Source organism: Teleopsis dalmanni, chromosome 1 (assembly GCF_002237135.1).
Source record: "Teleopsis dalmanni isolate 2A chromosome 1, ASM223713v2, whole genome shotgun sequence".
Lineage (NCBI taxonomy): Eukaryota > Metazoa > Arthropoda > Insecta > Diptera > Diopsidae > Teleopsis > Teleopsis dalmanni.
In genome coordinates this window covers 185,289,058-185,313,291 of record NC_051846.1, presented here as the reverse complement: position 1 = coordinate 185,313,291, position 24,234 = coordinate 185,289,058, and the positions used below count along the sequence as shown (strand labels likewise).

The 24,234-nt window shown below is 25.5% G+C and overlaps 1 protein-coding gene across 3 annotated transcripts in view; it reads left to right on the top strand.

Annotated features, from left to right (window-relative positions):
• Window positions 1–24,234, top strand: part of LOC119670685 (nuclear factor of activated T-cells 5-like) — a 76,527-nt gene that overhangs the window by 32,952 nt on the left and 19,341 nt on the right. For 2 of the 3 annotated variants that reach the window (XM_038081060.1, XM_038081058.1), the window contains exons 1-3: window positions 2,281–2,607; window positions 19,821–19,945; window positions 20,008–20,330. In XM_038081060.1, the coding sequence (XP_037936988.1) occupies window positions 2,316–2,607; window positions 19,821–19,945; window positions 20,008–20,330 (740 nt within the window). In that variant the 5' untranslated portion in view covers window positions 2,281–2,315. Of the gene's footprint in view, window positions 1–2,280; window positions 2,608–19,820; window positions 19,946–20,007; window positions 20,331–24,234 lie in introns of those variants that run through there. The other variant, XM_038081059.1, reaches the window with a different exon arrangement.

The following is a 24,234-nucleotide window of genomic DNA, read 5'->3' as shown; positions in this document are numbered from 1 at the left end:
TTAATCACTTCAAAAATAATTATATTCATTTATTTTTTAGCATAATTTGAAAAAAAATATATTACTGTACTTTCGAAGAGTTTATTCTTAAAGTTTGTTAAAATAAAATAACCTCAAAAAATAAAGCTCAATAGTTAGCATAATAATAATATATTTTTTTTTAGCAAATTTATTAATTTAATAAAAATTATTTTTGATTTGTCTTTGTCTCGAAATAATAAGATTAATGAATATTTTTGATTTAAAAAAAAAATTAAAAAATAAATAAATAAAAATCGAATATACATTAAGGAAATTTAAACTCACAAGTACTTCAACTTAAAGTTTATAAATAAGCAATATTTATTTATTGTTAAAAAAAAATATTTGTAATTTTATGAGAAATTTTATATATTTTGAATATTAACTTTAGAGTGATATTAACGTTTTAGGGTAGGGTTTATAGTAATTCATGCTTCACCACTAAAAACAAAGTACTATTAAAATAATATATTAGTATTTAGAGAAATATATTATACTTTAATAAAAGTTAATATATTTATAGTTTATAAAATTATTTTTAAAAAATATAATTTATTCTCACCAATATTTTGTTTATAGTCTATAGTCATTTTGATGGCATTGATATAATAACAATGTTTATAAATATATTTTCCAACTGTAATACTAGAACATTTTTTTATTTTTTGTTTGGAAAATTTTATTTTAAAATTGTTTCCTTTTTTTTTAGTTTTGCGAATTGCTTAACTTTTTTTGTTTTTTTTTTTTTATTTTTTTAAATTATTTTTTAATTTGTTTTGAACTGCTTTTAATATATTTATAAATTATTTCTTAATATTTTTTTAAAATTTTTTTTATTTCTTATTTAAAAATTAAATAATATTAAAAAAAAGAATAAAATAGAAATACAAGAAGTAGATTTTTTTTAACGGGCTAAACATAAACATATAAACTGATTTTTAGTTATAAAAACAATATTAGTGTTAATAATAATGGTTATTATATAACATAATGTTAATTATAATATATAATAATAAAAAAATAATATAAAAACAATATTATTGTTAATATTATTGTTAATTATATAACATAATGTTAATTATAATAATTATTAATAATAATATAACATAATAATTATAAATAATTTATATAGTTCTATTATTAATATATTTTAATATAATTAATAATAATGTTATAAATGTTAAATAATATAATATATATGTTGAAATGTGAATCCCTTCACTTCTTGCTTGCATTTACTCAGTGCTCAATAAATTTAACTCAAATAGAAACATCAAAATAACTGAAGTACCAACTTGTTCTTTTTCTTGTACTGAAAACGAGTAACGAAAGATACTAATAGTACCAGCTAACAGGACTAAAAAATTATACTAATATTGATATAATAATATTGAAATAATTAATAATAGTTAAATTAATAATTATACTCAATAGTAAATACTGTAATTAAGGTGTTAGTTTATAATTACTAAAATTCAGTTATAAAAAACAAACGTAATATAAAATTCCTTTTCAAATTCTTCAACTTTTGTTAAAAAATTCTGTGGTTTAGTTTGTTGTTGTCTTTTCGTTCAAAAGTTTCGTATTGTTTTTACGAAAGTATCTTTCAGCGTTTTTAATTTGATTTGATTATGTTATTTTAAAATGTTTTTTTGATGTGGACTTTGTACGAGATATTTTCATTGTATTTAGTTTTTTTGAAAACGTTTTCCCGCATTTCGCTGCGCTGCTCGCGATATTGGCAAAATAATACAGTGTCACTGCAACAGTATCAGTGCTTGAAAAATATATATTTCTGTATATTTGTATATATAGTATTTCATATATATTTCGTATCTTAACACAATTTGTGACGAATTACCGGCGGCTGCGCTAATCAACGGAAAAAAAACGCTGAATAAAAACGCCAAAATACATAAACAACAAAATTTATTATTAACAGCAACACAAAAACACGAGATATGCACGCGATAAAATGTTGTTTTCATGTTGACATGTTTTTATGTGATTTGAATAAATTTAATTACAATTTATTTATATATTAAGTATTATTTTATACAGTTTTTAATATATATATATATATATATATAAATCAAATTAATAAAATGTGTAATTAAAAAAAATAGCAAATGTACAAAAAAGGTCACATATAAAATATACATTGTTCTAGACTGAAACAAAATAAAGTAAATAAGTAAGAAAAAAAAAAGAAAAAACACTATTACGTGAAAATAAACATACAAACAGAAACAGAAAAAAAATAAATAAATAAATAAAAATTGTTTTAAATTAAAATGCGGTTCACATATAATCAGTTCAATTATGAATCCGGTTATCGGATTCCATCCAAAATGTATAACAGCAATAATAATAACAACAGCAACAGTAGCAATAACAACAGCAACAGCAACAACAATAACAACAATAGCAATAATAATAACAACTACAACAATAATAATAATAATAATAATAACTATAACAACACTAACTCAACTATATCCTCAATACCAACTTATCAGCATCAACATCAACATCAGCATCAGCATCAATATCAGCATCATTATCACAACTATAAGAGTAATTTTGGTAAGATTTGAGCACAGACACAGTCCCTTCTTTTAAGATAAAAATGAAATTTATCAATGAGTCTGCATCTGTACGTTAAGCAGCGTTAAATGTTTGCAATTTTTATATGCAAGATATGAAATTTTTTTTCCTTTCCCTTTGTATCTTTTTGTGTACCTACTGCTGATAACTGAATGTCTCTTACTTTCTCTTATCACAAATTATTTAAATTATCTTAGATAGATATAAAAAATATTTTAACTATATTTTATTGTAATAACATATATGTAGAGTAGTTAATTTATTTATTAAAAAAAATTCTTAAAAAATATAATTATTCAAGAACGCTTTAAATTTTATAGTAAAAAAGAGTTTTTTAAAAAAAACCTACTGGAATCTGTGCATTTCCGTGTTAAAAACCAGTGCAACTATTGAACCAGTTTGAATCGAGATAATTTTTAGCAAATTTTCAAGGGCCTTTAAAAAAGTGTAAATATTTTTTCTGATTCATTTTACAATTAATTTTGTGTATTTCTTAAATTCGTTTAATTCGTTTAAACTGGCTTAAACAAGATACAATCCGATATAATAAATGAATTTTATTATTACAAGCGGTAACTAAATTTTCTTTAACCTTTACAAATGCCCACGTAATGTCGTACTTCATTCAATATTTAGAAGTCAAAAGTTGTTATCTGTTTTTTTTATTTTTATATTTGCCAAATTAAATTACTGATGTTTAAAACATTTAAACGTACTTTCACCTGCCTTAACATTTTATTAATTTACAGGCTTCATTCAAAGAGTACAATTTAAAAATAACTTTTAACTTTTCAAACCTGCGTATAGAATTTTTAACTTGAGGTTTTTATTAAATGTATTTGAAATACATTCACGTATATACATATATATATATAAATGTAAATGTATAGAATTGTTTTTATATGAGTTCTAATTTCATTTTAAGTTCTCTAAAAATAAACTTTTAGTGAATTGAAATTGTATACAAATTTGATACAATAATTGCTTTTGTTTGTTAATGACTAAAAACACATTTCACTAAATAAACAAAATAAACAAAAATAAATATATTTATATATATAATATAAAAATACATAAAAAATGTGAATATAAGTGGCTATGTTGTTTTATAAATAAATTCAATTAGATTAGAATTTTAAAGACAATAAAGTCAATTCGTAATAAAAGATGTTTATGTAGATTTTATTAAAGTCTGTTCAAAATTTATTTCAAATATATAAGTTTTTTATATATAATATGGACCTCAAGATTGATTCAATCAAAAAATACATAAAGCATAGAGCCCTCAAAATTATTTACGACAACTGATAGGCTTACTAACACCGAGTTATCGAATCTCAGAATGGTTACAGGCTCCTCGGGGAGGTATGCAGATCTGAGGTCAATTATTGCTTAGTCTGATCAAGTAGAGAGGGGTTAGTATGAAGTAACCTCGCAGTTAATAGAGAGTAAAAGTGCTCAGGTGCACTGACTCAACTAGCCTCAACATAATAATTGAATATTTTGCTTTAAATAATTTTATATGAACTAAACACAGTATTGTAGGTAATGGGTTTTTCAGTTTAGCAAAATGTTTAAACCATATACATATGGTATGGTTTTAATCTGTAAAATAGGATGGCTCGCTCCTATTATGTTCATTTTTTTGACTACATTTCAATTGAATGTTTGTTACGCATTAAAGAATATGTCGGAGATCAGACAGACTATACATATATCTTCATAATCAGTACAAGAAAAAGAGTTGAATTTACCAATGTTCATCGCTCTAGTTAAGTTTATGACCGACCAAAATGTACTCATTTACTTAGTAGTTTAAAGAAAGCGTTTTAAAGCAATATCTTAAAACAAACTTGTATGATACAGACGCTTATTTGACCATTACAGAAGTGAGTTATCCTTGGCTGTGTCTAGTAAGCTCCTCCACCCAGCCCAATTAGTTCTTGTACCGAAGATACGAACGTCTTCTATGTACTTACCGATCTGACTGAGCTGTCATTCTGCAATATAAGGACTTAGCTAGATTCATAGAATTATCAGGTTGGTTTACCTTTACCTAATGGGGGATCATATAGTCTATGTACGAACAAACGCTATTCCTGTGGTACCACAGCGGGCCATTATTTGAGCTCAAGTGGGCTTTCTTGATACACTAGGTCGCCACTCCAACCTAACCTAACATAACTTTTATGTACGATATGATTAATTCAACGAGCCGTTTAAAATAGTAATATTAACATAACAAAAACAAATAAAATGAGAGAATAAAATATAAGGACAAAAATATTTCTAACGCAGTGTAGAATATGTCGGAGATTATACAAATTATGTATTTTCAGCAAAACATTTTTGAAGATTTGATTTAACAACGTCCGGCTGTCTAGCTATTTTTCTAATTGATTAAAATGTATGTAACGTTGTGTAGAATATGTCGGAGATCATACCAGCCAATACAACAATACGAGTCGGTTTAGCCATCCTTCTCTGTTTCTTCTCTATTTCTCTCTATAATCTTTTTTCAGGTCTGTTAATAAATAAACTAGGCTCACAATTCTTAAATTAATCGAATTAAATTTAGCATAAGATTTTTTATGCAAACAGACAGATAAAGTCAAAAACGGATGAAATTAGTTAACTACACACAAAGCTTACACAAAGTATCTGTCAAATATGATATATAATATCAAGAATATATATGTGAATTGCATTAACTCTGCTCAAAAAAAAAAATCAAAAATTTGGCTGACAAAATAAATAGTTAATATTAGTAATTAGTTGATAAATGATTTGTAAAATAACTGTCTGAAGGTTATTATAGGTTGAAGATATTTAAGCTTTAGTACAGCTCAATATAAATTTTATTCTTTTAATATAGTTTTTGTACATAAAAATAAATGAATTTGTACTTAATTTTGATTACTGCTTAATATAGTGTCGTGTGTCGAAAACAGTTAATATTTTATGAATTTTATTTAGTAGTATTTAAAATAAAGTAAAAAAAAAATAATATAACATGCAATAGATCTATTGTTGAATTAGAATGGTGATTGCAGAAATGGCTTCCACTTCGTCAGTCTGAGCCATGGTTTACTAAATAACGTGTCTAACATAGATAGTACATATTTAAAATATAGGGTCATCAAAAAGCAGATTACTGTGACCTTAAAAAATATTTTGCACTACTAAATGTTTTGCCATTTATTTTAATATCATTGTTTTTATATTTTAACTCCTGTCCTGTAGGCGTTTGTGTGTCATATAGTGGATAGAAGATCGTTTACCCGGTATACCGGAGTCAAAGAAAAAATTTTTCGAAAAAAAAGATTCAAAAAAAAATTCCAAAAATCTCAATATCTTCTAAAGGGTTTATCCCAATACTCATAGTCTAATTTATACCTCATCTCATACTTAAAAATATATTTAAATAATATTACTAAAAATTAATTTTTTTAGTAACGATTTTATTATTATCAATTTTTTAAATTTAAACTTAATTGTAATTAATATTAAACAGTAATAAAATTTATTATTCATAGAAACTATAAACAATATTTATAAATATATTTTTTAATGACGAGCTTAGTTAGAATCGTATAATAATAATTGTAAAAAACAGAACATTGCATATATCGAATTTCTTAATCTATAAAAATACTTCACTAATTTCTTTTTTTTTTTTTTTTTGAATAAAAACAGTTAACAAAACATCAAATAACTGAGCTCAGCTTTATAATAAGAAATTTATTTCTAGTCATTAAATTCTAGTTTCATTACATAGCTTTTTTTAAAAATAAATATTTTTTTCATTTTGAATAGTTCCTCACGCCCTTTGAAACTTTTGGGCTGTTTTGCTATGGTACTTTAAAAAAAAATAATTTATGCAAAAACAATGGGGAATTTTTAAATAAGTTTTTAATTAAAATAGTTTTAAAACGTTATTCACGTTATTGCGTTTTATATTAAAATTAAATATAAGACCGATATGTGAATAGTGTGATTTAAACTTAATTTAAAGTATATTTTTTATATTAGAATTTATTAAGATTCCAAGCTATATGCTTCATATCATATACCATTTGGATATTTATCTATTGGGAAATTATCTATGTAAATCAATATCAATCAATAAAAGTTCAAACAAACTTATATTCAATAATTAATATAAGTTTGAAAATATTCAATTTGTTTAATAAGGCAATCGCTCTAATTGGCCAACTCACTTAGATCCTTCAGATCCATTGTTATATCACTGCTTGACACAGCAGTATATTTACTTATAAAACTATTGTGAAATTCTTTTCTATACTAGAAAAAATATTCTACTTTTTCTTTTTCCGCTTCACCTCTACAATATCTGGAAGGACAAGCCTTGGTGCACTAGTGACTAACAAATATCCACACGACTTAAGAGTTGATTTCTATGAATGGGTTTCTTCATATTTTTCAGCAAGTATCAACCACATGAGTCTAAATGTTATACAATTATCTGCATTTATCCAGAACCTGTTGTGTCTTTAACAGCTCTATTTAATAACTTAAAGATCCCGATAGCTAGTCTAATATCATTTCTGTCAAAGCTTTACGGAAGTTTTGTACATTGTCTTGCTTATTTGTTAGCCCTATAATTTCGTTTAAAGCCATTGTGCCTCGAAACTAATATTAGATTCACACTGAAAAGTATTTCATGTTGTTAAAGATATTATATATATACTTTATTAATATGCAATGTTTTCAATTTTTTGTTATTAAATTTTATTTTTTTTTTCCTATTATAACATTCTTAATTACGAGTAATATTTACGTATATTTGAATATATAATATATATATATAGAAAATGAAGTACAGTATTTTACCAAACAGAACAATAGAAATCTAGTTACATCTGTTAGTTTATACGTTTTAAATATTTTTTATTGAATAAAGTTCACATTATATATAATTTAATTGTTAATACTATCCCGCTTAGCGACCATATTACTAATGACTATTATCTGAATCTGTAATCGCATTTTGATCATAATTTGTACTGATTTGATAATTAAATAATTTGTTTTGATAAGGCATTACGTTAGCCGTTAAAATGTAACCTCCTCATCTAATAGTGCGCCGCTGATATTAGATTCTACTTATTAAGATGTAAAAAACTATAAATAGATTTATTATTATAATTATCTGAATTATTATTATGTGATTTCAATTCATTACAATTTGATTTAATTATACACATTATTAATAATATACTATCACTAGATAGTATTATTTATTATTAAATAAATTATAAATAAAATGAATTATTTTACATTAAGATAGAATAGAATAAAAATTAACATAGGACCTATTATCAACAGAACGTATCATTGCGATTATAGATCTTTTGTTGACCCAGGTTTAAGCTTAACGTAGTTGTGAGAACAAACAATTCTTGTTGACGTAAATCTTCGCTCGAAAGATTGAATTGATTTTGTTAAGTACTTTTCACATCTTCAACTTAATTCACTGTCACTTTTTAATAATGGGCGCGTAAAATTAAAAACGTACTGTGTCTATGTAACAGATTTAATAACTCTTAATACAAATATGTCTTTCAAATAATCAGCGGTGAAAATTTATTATATATATAGAGTCTATGTGTGAAGGCAATAACCGTTAATCAATATATGTAATATAACAATATTAACCGAAGTTAAAATCGGTTTGTCCGAGCTTTCTTTAAAGCTATAACCTAAAAGTCTTAAAAATTAGGTTATATGTCGAGTATTATTTGATAAATGTGTTCCAATGTTCTTGCTCAAATTTGCTTTCTTTAACATGTCTTTTTTTATTTTGTACAAATATTCCCTTGACAGCCTATATATTTCCTTAATATTTCATTTAATATCCAAAATTGGCAACTATTATAGTATATAATTTTTTAGTTTTTTTAACCAAAGACTTATTGAAGTTTTTATCAGCTTGTCTGGATACACTGTAAAAGTAGGATTAATACTAAGTTATAACTATATAATGCAAAGAATATGTATTATAATTGTTTTTCAAATATTTAAAAAATTACATTAACCTAAGGATTATACTTTCTTTTATATAAAATATAATTAATGCAGCAAATTTTCGAAAATTGAATTCTTCTATTTCGGAAAGTTTTCTGCAGAGGAAATATCTTAAATTTAATAGTATTTTTTTTAGTTTTTTAACCAAAAATATCAGAATTTTTTTTGGTCTTTAGAGTACTCTGTATAAGTTGGTTCAATATTGCATTTTATAAAGCGTAAAAAATGCATATTAATTATAATTCTCATCTTGTTTATTGCTTTGAAGAATAACAATAGCATGAAGTTGATCGATTTTATTATATTTTCTATAATACAAAAAAAAAGTGTTACTCTAATTTTAACATTAGAGCTTTATCATTACCAGCGGTAGAGTTTACTTGTGATATTCGAGTGCTATTTCAATTGGATGATGTGCTATAGTACTTTCATTTTTTAAATTTTCAATTGGGAATTATTTCAATATTCTGTGAAGCAGTGACGATTGAAAAATGACGCATTTCTGATTATTCATTTGTTCTATTACATTAAAGTTTTATATTTAATTTCCATTGAAAGCTATAAAAAATATGAAACTTGTGATTAAAAAGTGGCGATAGATATATATATGGTCACTAAGAAAACGAGATTTATATGAACCAGAGAGATGATAGTAAATCCAAGTAAAGTCTCTATTCTCAAGAAGACCTTTCTGAGGTATTCTAAGGCATGATATAGATTTTGATGGCGTGCATTTGTAAAACTAAGAAAAAATCGCTTTGAAATCGTGTAGTTTGATGTGGAATCAAATGGAGTTATATAGCGCTTGATCCATTGTGAAACCATACGCACACTTAGGTATAGACTGTCTAAAGTTTACGACGTTTTCTTATTATTTTAAAACAATAATTTTATTTTTGATCACTTAAATTATATTATTTTTTATTTGAAAATCAGTTGGTTAAGGTGCGCTGATTCTGAGCTTCACATTTGGCAGGACCCGAGTTCGATTCCTGGTACTTGCAGTCTCAAAAAAAAAAAATAATTATTATTTCCAAGACCACTGATGATGGGTATTTGGCAATACTCGAAACAGCCGTATGGTCAGCCAAAAATTCAATTAATTAAAATAATATAAAAAATAAATTTTTGTTGTTGTATTTCACTACTGTTCGAAAAAACCTCTTTTAGAAAATAATAAATTTAAATAATTGATTTAACTTGATATTATTTCTACTTATGAAACAATTGAAAAAAAATTTTTTTTCTTCCAATATTATAGATAATAGTGAAAAAATCGTTGACTTCGCAATAAGTTCATAATTTAATCAAACTTAATAAAATTCAATTAATTTCAATAAATAACACAAATTCACATATATAATAATTTTTTTTATAAACTCTATTCTAAGGCAAATACATATGAATATACAAAGGCATTAGCAAAAAGTAAAAACAAGTATTTGCTTTAGAAAAAATGACAAATAATAAAAATAATAAAAACATTCAAATTTGCTAATAGCTTTGGATTTTGCTCTTTATAAAAAAATTAAAAAATATAAACAAAATTTTGTGTCATATTTTTCAATCTCAAAATTCGTATTTCATTTTATTTTATTTGAAATACTCGTATTTTATTATTGCCTCTCTAATGGCACGCGTTTCTAGCGTTTGGTCATAAATGGGATTAGTAGTAGCTGCAAATTTTACTGATAAGAACCTTTGCCCATTACAATCGCAACTTAGTATCGCCTCACCAGTATGTTTATTTTATGTTTCAATTTATTAAGTATTAAACTCTTTCAAATAATAAATTTTTCTCTTAAAATCAAAATTTCTTTATTAGTACATAGTATACCATATATATTAAAGCATAGAGTATATTTATACTCAATAATTAAAGTCGAACGCACACATAAATGTTCCAGAGAGTCTGTTTGGAGAGCAATATTGTGTCATGATAATGTGGATTTCGATGTATGCAGTTAAAAGCGACTTCAAAATAAGTTGATAAAAATGCTAAAAGATACTTTTGAACTGAAATTTTATTGAACTATTTGAGTTTTGCTTTTGAGTGATATTTCTTTTGAATTTTTATTAGCATGTATTGGTGTTCTTGTAGATATTGATACAAATTTTTTAATCTGGCAATATATACACTATTGGCGCATGGATTGTTTAAAACCGTGGTGTTGTCCTTTTCATAAAATTTATTTGTATTTCTGGCGTGATTTGAATTAGTAGCTTATTAATATTTATTTTTATATACATTTTTTATAGTATTTACACATAGAAATTGTTTTTGTAGATTCGTTTTTTTAGATAAATATTGTGAAATTCGGTTAGGAGCAAGTTTAGTCGTACCTTGTACTACCATCACGTGGCTTTTGACTTTTAAAGCTTATTTTTCTAATGGTAAACTGTACACATGTATTTCATGTTATTTGGCAAAATTCCGTGAAATTTTTTATATACCTAATTTAAATGCAAACATTATGATAACTTATCTACCACTTTTATACACGCGCCATTATTATTTTTGAGATTTTTAATTAAGAAAACATGTATACAATATAAATCCTGGTCGAATATATTAAGGAATTGAATAACTATTGTTCCTGTTTTATAAATGATTAAATTAAATAATTAATCAAATTGTATTCATTTTAGAAAGCAAAACAAAGATAATCTGGCTTTTTAAAATTCTGAATATATTTTGATTTAATAATGAGACAACAGATTTACTTGCTAGTGTTCCATTCTAATTGTAATTTATTTTTTTTTAACATAATTCCTTACCAAGTTCAAGTCTCAGTTTATTTGAAAATCAAAGTAATAGGTTTATAAGATACTGGTATGATTAGATACTGGTATTATATTGAAGTATGCCGCGAAGACATGTTAGTTGGTTAGTTGTGGTAAAAGGAGAACCGAGTCCTCTTCAATTAACTAAAATAAGCCGTTTTAAATCCACAAAACCTCATAATAGTGGGTAGTAAAGAGAAGATCAAGCTAGAACCAGCCACAGGCATTTATAAAGGCAAGCATCTGGCGAATGCTAATGCTAGAGATATCACCGAGTGTGTTGAAGTAGGGGACCCACCGAAAAATAAGCTTAGTTCTGGCCAAACCTGGACATAAACAGATATTCTGAGTATTTGCCTGGTCTGGGGAAGACCAAGTCTAGCTCAGTGCCGTCCTATGGTCCACTGCCCTGTAAAGACAGATATTATTCTATATACCTCTGATTTGCTTCTGTGTATTAAGTCAAAGGTTCTACATTTGGAATAGATTGACCATGTAACCCTTGATATTATGGTAAATAAACAAATAAGATAAGATAAGCAAGATAATAAGTATATCAGTTTGGACATCTAAAAATAGTCACAGTTGGCCCCGCTTGCCCAACTCATGCTGTAAAAACTGTAGATTGTAACGAGTTAAATCTTCTTTATTAAGACTTTTTTAAATTAAATTATACAGAAAATATCCACAAATGCTAATTAAAATTACAATTAAAATTTAATTAATAAATTCAAAGTTATTGAAAGTTGATTTTTATTTGTATTATAATAAAGAATTGGAATAGTGCCTTGCTTTATTTTTATTAATTTCCTATAAGCTTTTTTAAATTGTTTTTAAAATTTTTAGTGGAGTTATTTTTATGTCCAGTATGTCGGAATATATTAAAACTATCCTTATGTCTATTTTGTTAATTCTTTTTTGGCCAAAAAATCTTATATGTTTCCAGCTATTTTGATAGAAACTCATCCAAGATAAGAAACTTTTGGTACTCCACTTTTTGCCTTCTTCTTTAATTTTTTTTTAATATACTATACACTTATATGTATATCCGATTTAAAATAAATATATTTTTATTTTCTTGTGTTCCTTAACTTCTTAACTAACGATCATTTCTACTTATTAATTGTTGAAAGTAAAAGAAATCATGAGAACTGTACATTATTTAGTATATAGCAAATATATATCTATGACCTATCCATGACCTTCAATCTTTTCAATGGCTGATAATTCAAGTGTTTTTTTTTTTGAACTGGAAATAATCTTTTTCAAAATATAATACACTGAAATAAATTTATGAAATATATACTTTAAAAAAATATAATATAAAACTAGTATATTATTTCAAATTGTTTAAAGAACTACAACTATAACCTAAGAGATCATTAGTTGGACAATACAGCGTTTAGTATATCCTGCAATGGATGCTATGTTAGAATAAAATATTACTAGCATAAATAATAAAACATCTAATACATAAAACTTAATATTGGATCAGAAATCAACGCATATACGTCTGTCTCTGTAAGAAATTATTGAATCAAGAATATGTCATCATCAGTCAGTAACAATATAGGTACCAATTTGGGTGGCTAGATGTGCACTTTAGATTCCTTTTAGGACCCCATTTTATACATGACATGTGCAGTCTATTTGCATCAATCTTCCCTCAGCAAGCTTAGATTGGATAAATTGGCATTTAGTGAGAATAGTGAGCTACGTCTTTCAAACTTGTGCCAGCTAGCGTGCCATACTTCATTAATCTTATATCTGAACTCGCTGAGATTTTTATTTGTGGATGTAGCGGGTTTTCAAAATTTTATCATTAAATGTGGTGGGTTGACTTAGTCACCATTCAGCAGGATGTTTGTGTTGATAGTAAGATTTTCTAAATATACATATAGGTATTTATTTAATATTTTTTAAATCTGATTCTAAATAAATAAAAACTTTTATAATTAATAGTTTTCATCAAGTAAGAAAAAATGTGAGATATTATCTAAGCAATTCTTTTAGCTACTTAAAACTTTGTTATAGAATAAACTATAAACTATTGTCTAATGATAATTATATACGATAAAATTGCTTATATTATCATATATATGATAGATATTATACCATTATTGCATAGCATTCAGTTTCTTAAACATTAACATAATTCTCAATATACGTATATTTATATTTCATCATTCGAATAAGTTTGCTAAAACAATTTTAATAATTCATTTGTAAATATAGCAAAAATGTTTCAGTGTACATAAGAAATTTTGAGATTACAAATCTAATTAAAATTTAATGCATTCAAATATAATCTTGAAATTTAAAAAGGTATTAAAATAATGTACATTAGCGCCGTTCCCTCCTAACATGCTCACTTATAAATATCGTGATATTTTATATAAAAACAAAAACCACTCGAGCACGTTTCCTTACACAAATATTTGTTAACAAATAGATATGTGCTGTATTAATACAGAGATATAGCGTTATATCAAAAATTTAAGTAACTTTTGTTAAATGAATTCAAAAATGTTTTTAATTTTTTTTTATAATTTTTGAGTGCAAAAATTCACAGATTCAAACAAATTGTTTGCTATTTTGTCTATTTAATTTTTTTTTTTTTGCCGGCGTTTACGAGATACGAGTTCATAATCTACATAATTTATTTCTATTAAAATCTATTAAAATCAAAAATAATTTGTAGTTGGCGAAAGCAGTTAGAAATGGTGCTACGATTTAATTTAATATACAACAATTCAATGGAAATACTTCTCATACTTCAATAAATTGAAGAGAATTGTTTTAATTATAAGTTCCAAGAAATACTTTAGTATATCAAATAATTTCAAAATCATATATAGGACGTGTGCGAGTTAGGCAAAGTTGCGTTCTAAATGAGGGAAATTCTAAGTTGTGCCGATAATGTAGTGATGTGTCGATACATGTTGATAAATGGCTAAATGTGTGCAGTGCAAAAAATCCCAAAAAATCTCCCATTTGGTTTAGCATCAACTTAGCCTAACTCGCATACGTCCATAATACTACAATTTATAAATCGTGAAGTTTCCTCTTGTACAATAAAAACAAAATATAAAAAAATGTAGGAAATATGTGAATTATAAGATTAATAAAACATAACAAAATATCTTATTACAAAATTATATAAAATCAAGAGAAAAAGTAATTCATACAGATGGTTTTTATAAAAAATAGTTATTTAGTTTTTACCTAATAAATTTTTTTATCTATATTTAGAATTTTATTTTTTCTAAAATTTAATACACATATGCATTTATATATATCAACTCATTTTTATTAGTGAATTTATATTGTAATAATATGATAGACAGGTTCATACAGTTTCAATTATATTTAAAATTGCTTTATTTGGCTTTACTTGGTTACCTGCCTTGAAGGCTCAACACCATGGTGTTCTAAAAACACACGTATCAAGATAATGCGCTTATAAATGCCCTATTAAAAAGTGCAAGGAATTTCCGTCGGCGCATATTTAAATTATGTGTTTGGCAGCTATCATGACACTGCCAATCTCAATTGGTCAGGACAGCTGAAGTTGTGGGCACTTCACCCCCGTGGAGCTCCGGTCGGATGTTGCAAATGAATGTCACTCACTGCTATTTACACTCCAAACACTGTCGGAATGGTATCGGGATTTTAGATTTTTATTTATTTTATGCATATTATATATTTTGTTTATAACATATTATATTTTTTGTATATTAAATTATTTTATATTATTTTATATTATATTATTTTATATTATATTACATTTTTTATAGAAGTTATTGGACATTTATCAGAATCAAAATGTAATCATTAGTTTAGTTTTATTTTTTTAACTTATTCTTGCATCCGATCATTTTCTATTGTTCTATATTTTACACTTCTTCTTAGGCAACTAAATATATCGACATTTTATGTAGGGGCACGCACAAGTGCTACATATAACACTAGCCTACTTTTTTTTTATTTATGATTTAATGTGACGTTAGTGCTTCAAAAAATGTGATAAGAAAATTTAGATAGATGTTGAATAAAAATGAATCAAATTTTATAACAATTATAATAAGCATTTTGTGATAATTGTTTAAACGTGCTTTACTAAATCCAAAGAATGACTTGGCGTATATATAAAACCTACAACAATACAATTGTTGCTAGATAAGTTAAACTTTTTTGTTATCAAATTACTAAGAATTATACATTTTTTGAGTACTAATTAATTAATTAATTAATTAATCAGTTAATTTAATAATTAATAATATTGTTTATTATATTCTCTCATATTGGTAGTCCCATTATATGTATATAATTAAATCCAAATATAATTAACAAAAGTTAGGTGCTGACGAATATCCAACATTCTCCGATACTACCGTATGGTTACCATATAATTGATTTTAACTAATAATTGTAGTCATTCAAAGAAAATACCATTATCCTAAATATAATTTAATTATTCTTTTATTTAAAAAAAAAACGCAAATTTCTAATCAAGTTTTATTGTTAATGAATAATATTTTGTTTAGCATTTTTTGCACATATTTTCAAGGCAAAATTTCATTTGTTTACTAAAATTTTTATATTTTTTGATATTAATTTTTTTTTATAAAGTATTTTGCTGTGTTTCTGTTTTGTTATTATTTGAGTGTGTTTTTATAATCATTTTGTATCAATATTTATTTTTCTTTAATTACGCATTTGATGCGTAGATTTGACGTCAATGGGTGTGTTCTCTTTCTAGGGTACGTTATCATTTAGAACCCCAGTAAAAAATCATATAATTTTTGCATCTCGTGATTCTCTTACTTTTATCTTTATAGAACTGCACCTAATGTTTACGATACTAAATGACAATCATTTTATAAACAAATTATTGATAAATAAAATAATAATTGATGTTTTATAGCGAAAAATAAAATATATGTATATATATATGCAATATTATATATGTAATATTATGATTTTTTTAGCATGGCTTTTTGTCAATTAAAACTTGTTTAGGTGTTTCTTATACAATAAAAAAATATATCTATAATATAACCAAATATTTTTGATACTTCAAATTTATTTGTTATTTTAAAGAATAACTCTTTTTCAGACAAAAAAGAGTTAACGACTTTTCGATTACTTAAATAATTCTCGTATTTAATTAATTTATTTCGGATCTTGAAAATGCTTTAAAATCTTAAGTCGTTCTAAATTTAAAATGGTTATCATACAAAAGTCTTTGTAAACATAGAGCTAAATAAATAAATCCGTAAAAGAAATATACTAGAAATACAACAATTACACACCCTAACCAAATATTTACTATCAACTAATTCTTTATATCAAAATAAATGTTCCTTAGAATTTCAACAATTTGGCTGTATTATAAATCCTATATCAATAAAAGTAATTAAAGAAGATGAGAATTTTAGTTTGAACACATTTATTATTAAAGTAAAATTTTTACAATATTTCATAAGCATGACATATAATTTTTTTTATTTGATTTATACTTAATTATTCGTTCGCGGCAATACAACTCCCACCTGACAGCTCAGCCCCTAGCACCCTTCCTGCGGGCTTAGTTCAGGCCTTACGCCACAAACCCCCCAATACCTATCCCTTTACCTCGATGAGTGACTCTGATCACTCCATCATCCCTTTCTTCAACCGCGGCTCTCGTGAACCGGGTTCACAAAGTGTACCACTAGTACCCCCACGCTTGTGCAATAACCTCACCCCGTTCACAGAAGAAAATATATATGGAATAAATAAATATACATGATTTAACTTATATTTATATAAATTAAGTAATGAAATAAATTTATAAAGTTTAAAAAGTATTTTGAACTGAAATTTCGGGATTAGACGTTGTTATGATCAAGTAAACCAACATTATTTGGTACTTTTATGTATTTAAAAAAAGTTAGTTTATATAAATACTATATTTATATATTAAATTTGATAATCATTTAACATATGGATCCCCTTTTTAAATATTAAAGTACTATTCACTTTATTTAGTATCAATCATAGAACTTCATAAATACATGCATGAAAAAACAAGAAGTACCACAAAATCACTCCCGAAATTCCAGTCCTTAAAAAATTAGCTTACGAAAACTTATAAAAATCTATAAAGCTCTCACATTAATTTTATCCATCTCTATCTTATTTTTTTAACCCATTTTAGTAACGTTCATGTGCTCTATATATATATACGAGAAGAATATATACGATTATACTGTCTTAATTATGGGCCTTTGCTTCTCATAGGATCTACGGGAACTAATATATACTAGATTAATTAACCAATCTAAAAATCAAAAATTTCGCAATTTTAAAGTAGAACCCTTTATTAACAATTGTCTCCAAAATATTTTTCTATGTTATATATGAAATTATAACAATTTTGCAAAATTCGGGTTCTTGTTTTGACATTGCTCAGTGGATGTTTGTAGTAGTTGGCCTTGTGCGCATAGTTTTATAGCTTTAATCTATTTTCTCTATTCAGTTTAATTAACACTTCTTTCGGTTTTGTTCTTTATAAATTCGAGAATTTATATTGTTAACATGAGATTATTTATTTATGAACACATAAATATATGTTATACATATACAATAATAAAATGTAGCAATCGGCTTTATTTTATTGCAAAGTACAGTTTTCAATTTAAACTTCAATTTATTAAGGATTTGTTCAATATTTACAGAGCATGGGTCCGTAATATTTTGCAAATTATTCTTTGATTAAAAACATCTGTCATAAATTTAAGTTATATTCTTCAAATTAAAAAATAATGTTATAGGAAGTGTAAGTTCTCTCCCTCATTTTAATGTAGCTTTGAACATCTATTATTTTTCGAATTATTTCATATTATTTTAGTTCATTAAAAGCTTCCTTCATGTAATTTTTGAAAACTTTATATACCATATGTTTATATATACAGTTAAACTTCCATAACTCAAAGTTCCATTTTGCAAATAAAACGTTAGACTTATACTACGAGTTAATGATTTTTGTTGTAATTGTATGTAATTTGCTGTCTAAACCCTGCTGTACTCTATTTAGTACGAGCTACAGAAAATTCGAGTTATAGAAGTTCAAGTTATGGAAGCTTATATATATATGTTTAGTATATATGTGTTTAGTATATATATGTTTAGTATATATGTGTTTAGTATATATATGTTTTGTATATATATGTTTAGTACATATAAATTTAGTATATATATATACCACATGTATCATATCAGGATCATGTATATCATGTTTCACATAGAATATATTATATTATAGCTCTTTGCCATTTTGACTTCCATTTTTAAAATTGTTTTATGTTCCAATTCAATGCAATTTAAGTAATAATTTAAATATTGAATTTATATTTTTACTTCATATTGGAAATTTATAAAAAATCTTTAAAAAATCAATGAGGAATGTTCGGTTATAAAAATATTTAAATATTCAGTCGTACATCAAACACATCATCATACCTACATCACATGAGATTGGATACAAGTGTGAATCGGTTTAAATTAGCGTAAATTGGTTCATCTTACCATTATTCCAGTATTCATATTACTCGTGTTATCAAAAAGAGACAAAAATATAATAAAAAAGGGAGCGAATGACACTGCGCTTTTGCTGCTTCTTATCAATTCGGGGCATAAAATAATAAAATTAAACCCAACTTCTGTCTTTCTGTCTTTCTGTAGTTGTTCTGCTGATGTTTATGTAAAGTACAAGATACGTACAGTGCAAAGTTACAATGTCCATATGAAAATTGCCATAATTTTCATATAATTGTTTATTTTCTTATTTGTTTTTTTTTTTCTACATTTTAATAATTTATTATGTCAATTCTTATATTAAATCAGTAATATAAGAATAATAGTAGACAACAAAAAAGCAACAGAAACGCTGAAACGCAGCACAGCATCTCGGGCAATAGCAAAATAACTTGAATAATAACAACAATAGAAAACATCACTCACTGGTATCGTGCCTCGCTCCACACTTTTTATAATTGAAAATGCCTATTTGCATGATTCCGAAATGTATGCCTATCTGGCCGACTGTCGGTCTAATTAAATGACTGACTGACTATTCGTCAGTATGGCTGGGTGTTATGTACTGAATACAATGTTTGCGATTTGAGGTTGTTGTACTGTATTTTATCAATTGCAATTAAAGATGCTTTTTCCTTGAACATTTCGTAAGATCAAAGTAGAATTTTTTTGTTTCAATATATTCTTAACTACACATACAAAATAATTTTAATACATATATATATATATATAAATATAAATAGATATATTATTACATTTTTATATTTTTTAAATTTTAGGCATGCGTATGACTATGTCAACAGCATCAACAATGACTTCTCGTATTCATCGTAAGGGTTTTCGCACACCATCGAAAAGGCACCCTGGCAAAGCTTTACCAGGAAAATTACATGCTATGTCACGGGTAACTTAATACTAAATATATTATTTTATAATTTTATTTAAATGTTTTTTTTTTGTTTAAAGATTGGTCCTGGTAAATTAGTGCCCGGTAAAAGAATACCACAGCGACCACATCCACCACCTTGTGATAATTCGAATGACAGTGGTTTTGGCTTTGATCCACATGTAGAGGTGCAACACCATCAACAACAAACACAAAATGCTAGCTCTAGTTCCAGTAGTAGTAGTAGTAGTAGTAGTAGTAGTAGCAATATAGCTACAAATTTAAGTACCAATAATAACAGTCATCATCATCATAATCAAAGTGGTTCACTACATCATCATAGTGCTACAGTATTGCAGCATTCACCACAACAGCATTTAATTCGTGCTATTCCTTCATCAAGGTATGTTCTAAATGATTTTATCTTTCAATTCTTAACTTAAATTTCTACTTAACAATTTTTTTAAACTATCTCAAATCGTTATTATTTACAAGATATTTTTTAACTCATGCTCATTTGTTTCAGTTTATCGACATGCTTTGCTAGATTTTCTGAAAATTTATACATAATACCTATGTCATTCTGTGAAAAGGGGATTCTTATATACAAGATTATATATTATTTATATTTCTAAAATTAAATTGGGTTTACACATGAAATCTTGAAAATAATAAAAGTATTAATATAAAATTTTTTAAATAGTTTATAGATAAATTTAGATCGCAGATATATCCCTTAGCAATTATAATATTATTATAATATATATGTATATATTATATTATAAGTCATTGTGGATCGGTGATTGCTTTACAGTGTTTCTCTAATATACACGGTTACCGGCTTTAATTTTGTTATATCGAGCCGTTTATTAAGACTTTATTAAAGTATTCAGACATAAAGTATTCAGATTCTCTTTCTTTTTGGGTTCTGTAGTTTTCTTTTAGTAATCCGTTTTCGTTTATTTTCGAATATTATGAACACAAAATTAAAAATCAAATATTTTTTTCTAAAGAATAACGTGAAATTTCAAGAAATTTCCAAAATTTGGATTTATTAGTTCATATATCTTATCTTTAATGCATGAAAAATTTTATTAAATATTAAATTTATCTAATGTTAAGTAATTAACCACCATAAGAAGATCGAACTATCTCATATGACAAAATGTCGACTTTGCTCAGAAGCAAATGGGACCTCTAGTGACATTCTTTACCCTTAACTGAAGATTGAATTCTTTTTAAAATTCTTGAAATTCTTTCTAAGAAGGTGATATTTTGGTCATTATTCGAAGAAATGTTTTATAAAAAATAAATATATACATAAAATATATACCATGGTATCAGCATTCCGGTCATTGCTTTCTGTTTAGTAAGGATTGATCATTATTTGAAAAAATGTTTTCGATTTAGTTAGGTCAGTTAGGAGCACAAAATATCTACCGTGGTATTAGCTTTTCGCTCATTGATTTTTGTTTAGTAAGAGTTGGTTAACAGTGTAAAAAATTTTCAATGGTCGCAGTATATCACTCCACTGTGATCCAGTACTTATTTTATTTTAGTGTTCAGTTGTTATTTAGAGTTGCAATTTCTTAGAACACCGTATATTTCGACTAGGAATAGATTATCATTTTTAAAACAACTTGTAAGATCTTAGGGGACTGCAACCTCTGGTCAGTGACTTCTGTTCAGTTTAGGTTGATTAGCAACACGAAATATCTGTCATATGATCTTGTCATATTCCTTAGAGAATACTCTATGCCTCAATTAGGAAAAGATCATTGTTTTTAAAACAACTTGTAAGAACTAAGGGGACTGCAACCTCTGCTCAATGACTTTTGTTCAGTTTAGGTTGGTTAGCAGCACGAAAGATATGTCATATCATCATTATATATGTCGCATATCGGTTTAGTTTTTAAGAGAACTGTGTTGGGTTTATTATTTATTATTAAAGCTTTGACGTGAAATCCAACAGCAGCCGCTACTACGGTTAGAAGAGTAGAAGAGTCCTAATGTATCAATTTCACTATTGATTACAAAAAGCCCTTTAAAGCTTTGTGAACAAAGTTCAGAATTAAATCTAAAGAAGAGTTCTTAATCTGTTCTGGTTCCAGAAATTCCATATGAAACAAGTATCTTCTGTGCGTTATTAAAGCTAGATAGTCACAAAGAATATGCATAGGAGTTTCCTCATCTTCGAGGTATAATCAGCTCTCCGAATTAACAGATAATCGTAGTTTATGAAGGTGACATTTGAGGCCATAATGACCTGTAATAAAGCCCACTGTGATGGCTTAGTTTCACTTCAATTTTGTGATTATATTTGACCACTTTTCACTTTTTATTAATTAATTAATTAATTAATTAATTCCTGTCACTTGCAGTCCAATAATTATTCTTGGAGAATTAAACCAATAAACGTTCCCAAAGACCACTATATACTATACACAATTAAGTATTGTAGAATAATAAGTTATTAGTTTTTTGTTTATTTAAAAAACCAATTAACCGTTTAAAACCAATTATTTAATGAAACTAAAATAATTAAATAATATTGCTCAACGAAGCAATTGTTTGTATATTCGGTAATTTTTTTAGTTACTTAATTATTGCTTAGAGTTTGAAAAAATGCCTTTTTTATTATAATCATAAAATTTTTTATCATGTTAATTTGTTACAATTGGTTTCACACAAATTATCTCGTTTTATTTATTTATTTATTTTTTTGACAAATTTTTCTAAATGACTTTTCATATAATTGTTAATGGCTTATGTTGTTGGTGTTTTTAAATTAATTATCACCTTCTCTCCAACTCTTTGTGATATAATTTACAGATAATTCCACATGTAAATAATTTTTGTTGAAATTTTTCATATATCAATATATCTGTGCTATTTTTTAATACAATTATTTGTTGTTCTAATTTTGTGTGAATGTTCAGAAATAGGTTTTCTTGGAATTGAAGTATTTTCATGATTTTATAAAACCATATGCGAATTTTTTAGTGAATTGGTATAACAAATATAAACCCAATTTGAACCCACTTTTCTGTGTTATTGTAAATAGAAATCTTACTTACTAAGTGCCTTTTTTTGTTAAAGTTACAGCTCAAGTTTTAAAATTAATATTATAAATATTAAATTATTAAATTTCGGCTTACAGACACAAATAATTAAACAAAATCGTAAAAATGAAATATAAAACTTAATTGCAAACACTATAAAATATATAAATAGTATTTATATAAATATATATATACTTATATAGGCAATAAAAAAAATTATTGTTAAAAATATTTTTATTAACCATTTAATATGATATTTTAATGTCTGTAATATTATCTTATAATTCATAAAAAATAGATTATAATTATTAACAATATAATATGATATTTTAATGTCTGTAATTTAATCTTATAATAGATAGAAAATAGAGTAGACAAAGCAATTTAATGGAGATCCAACAGACAAGCTAGACGACCCTTATTGGTTGTAGTTGGGAATTAGTTTCCGCACGAAGATCAAATCGTTGGTCAACAGAATATTTATTATTATCATAACTATTCAGTTTTTATATAATAATATTATATTTCACTCTTACATAAGTAAGTGTAATTATGAGAGTAAATATGCAATAGATTCAAAGTAGATTGGCTATATGTCCATTGTAGAGTTTTATAAATTAATATTTTATTCTCTTACTTTTTAAAATTTTTCAAATGAATGTGGTTCGTCAAAATGGATTATTGTAGATTGGTTTTTTGTTAAATTCAAGCAACTTCACATTCAGTAGAGTTCCTCCTCTATTTTTTTTTAAATTCTATGAGGTTCAATTTTCAGTTTTTAAATATATATTTTTTAGTTCTCGAAAAAAGGTATTGTAAATCTTTACGAATTGAAAATATCTGCGCTTGCCAGTTAGGTAAATCCCGATTACAACTAACTATAATATTAACAATATTGGTCCTACTAATGTCAGTTAACTTCTTAGTTCTAGATGGATTCACTACATTATTTCTTTTTTCTTGATACAAACAAAATTTATTTGCAACCTTAGTTGTGCTTTTAAACAATTAAAATTTAAAGGAATACTATTCTTAAATATTTAATATTTTTTTTATAACCGTATTTATCGTATACGCCATACTGTATATAATTTTTTATATAAGTAATATTTTTACTTTATATATTCTTATTTTGATTTAAGTATCATTTTATTTATTTTCATTTAATTTATTGCAATTGAAATTGTTTTTAATTTTTATTTTATGTATATATTTACTTTTTATTTAATTTTTTCAAATTTATCT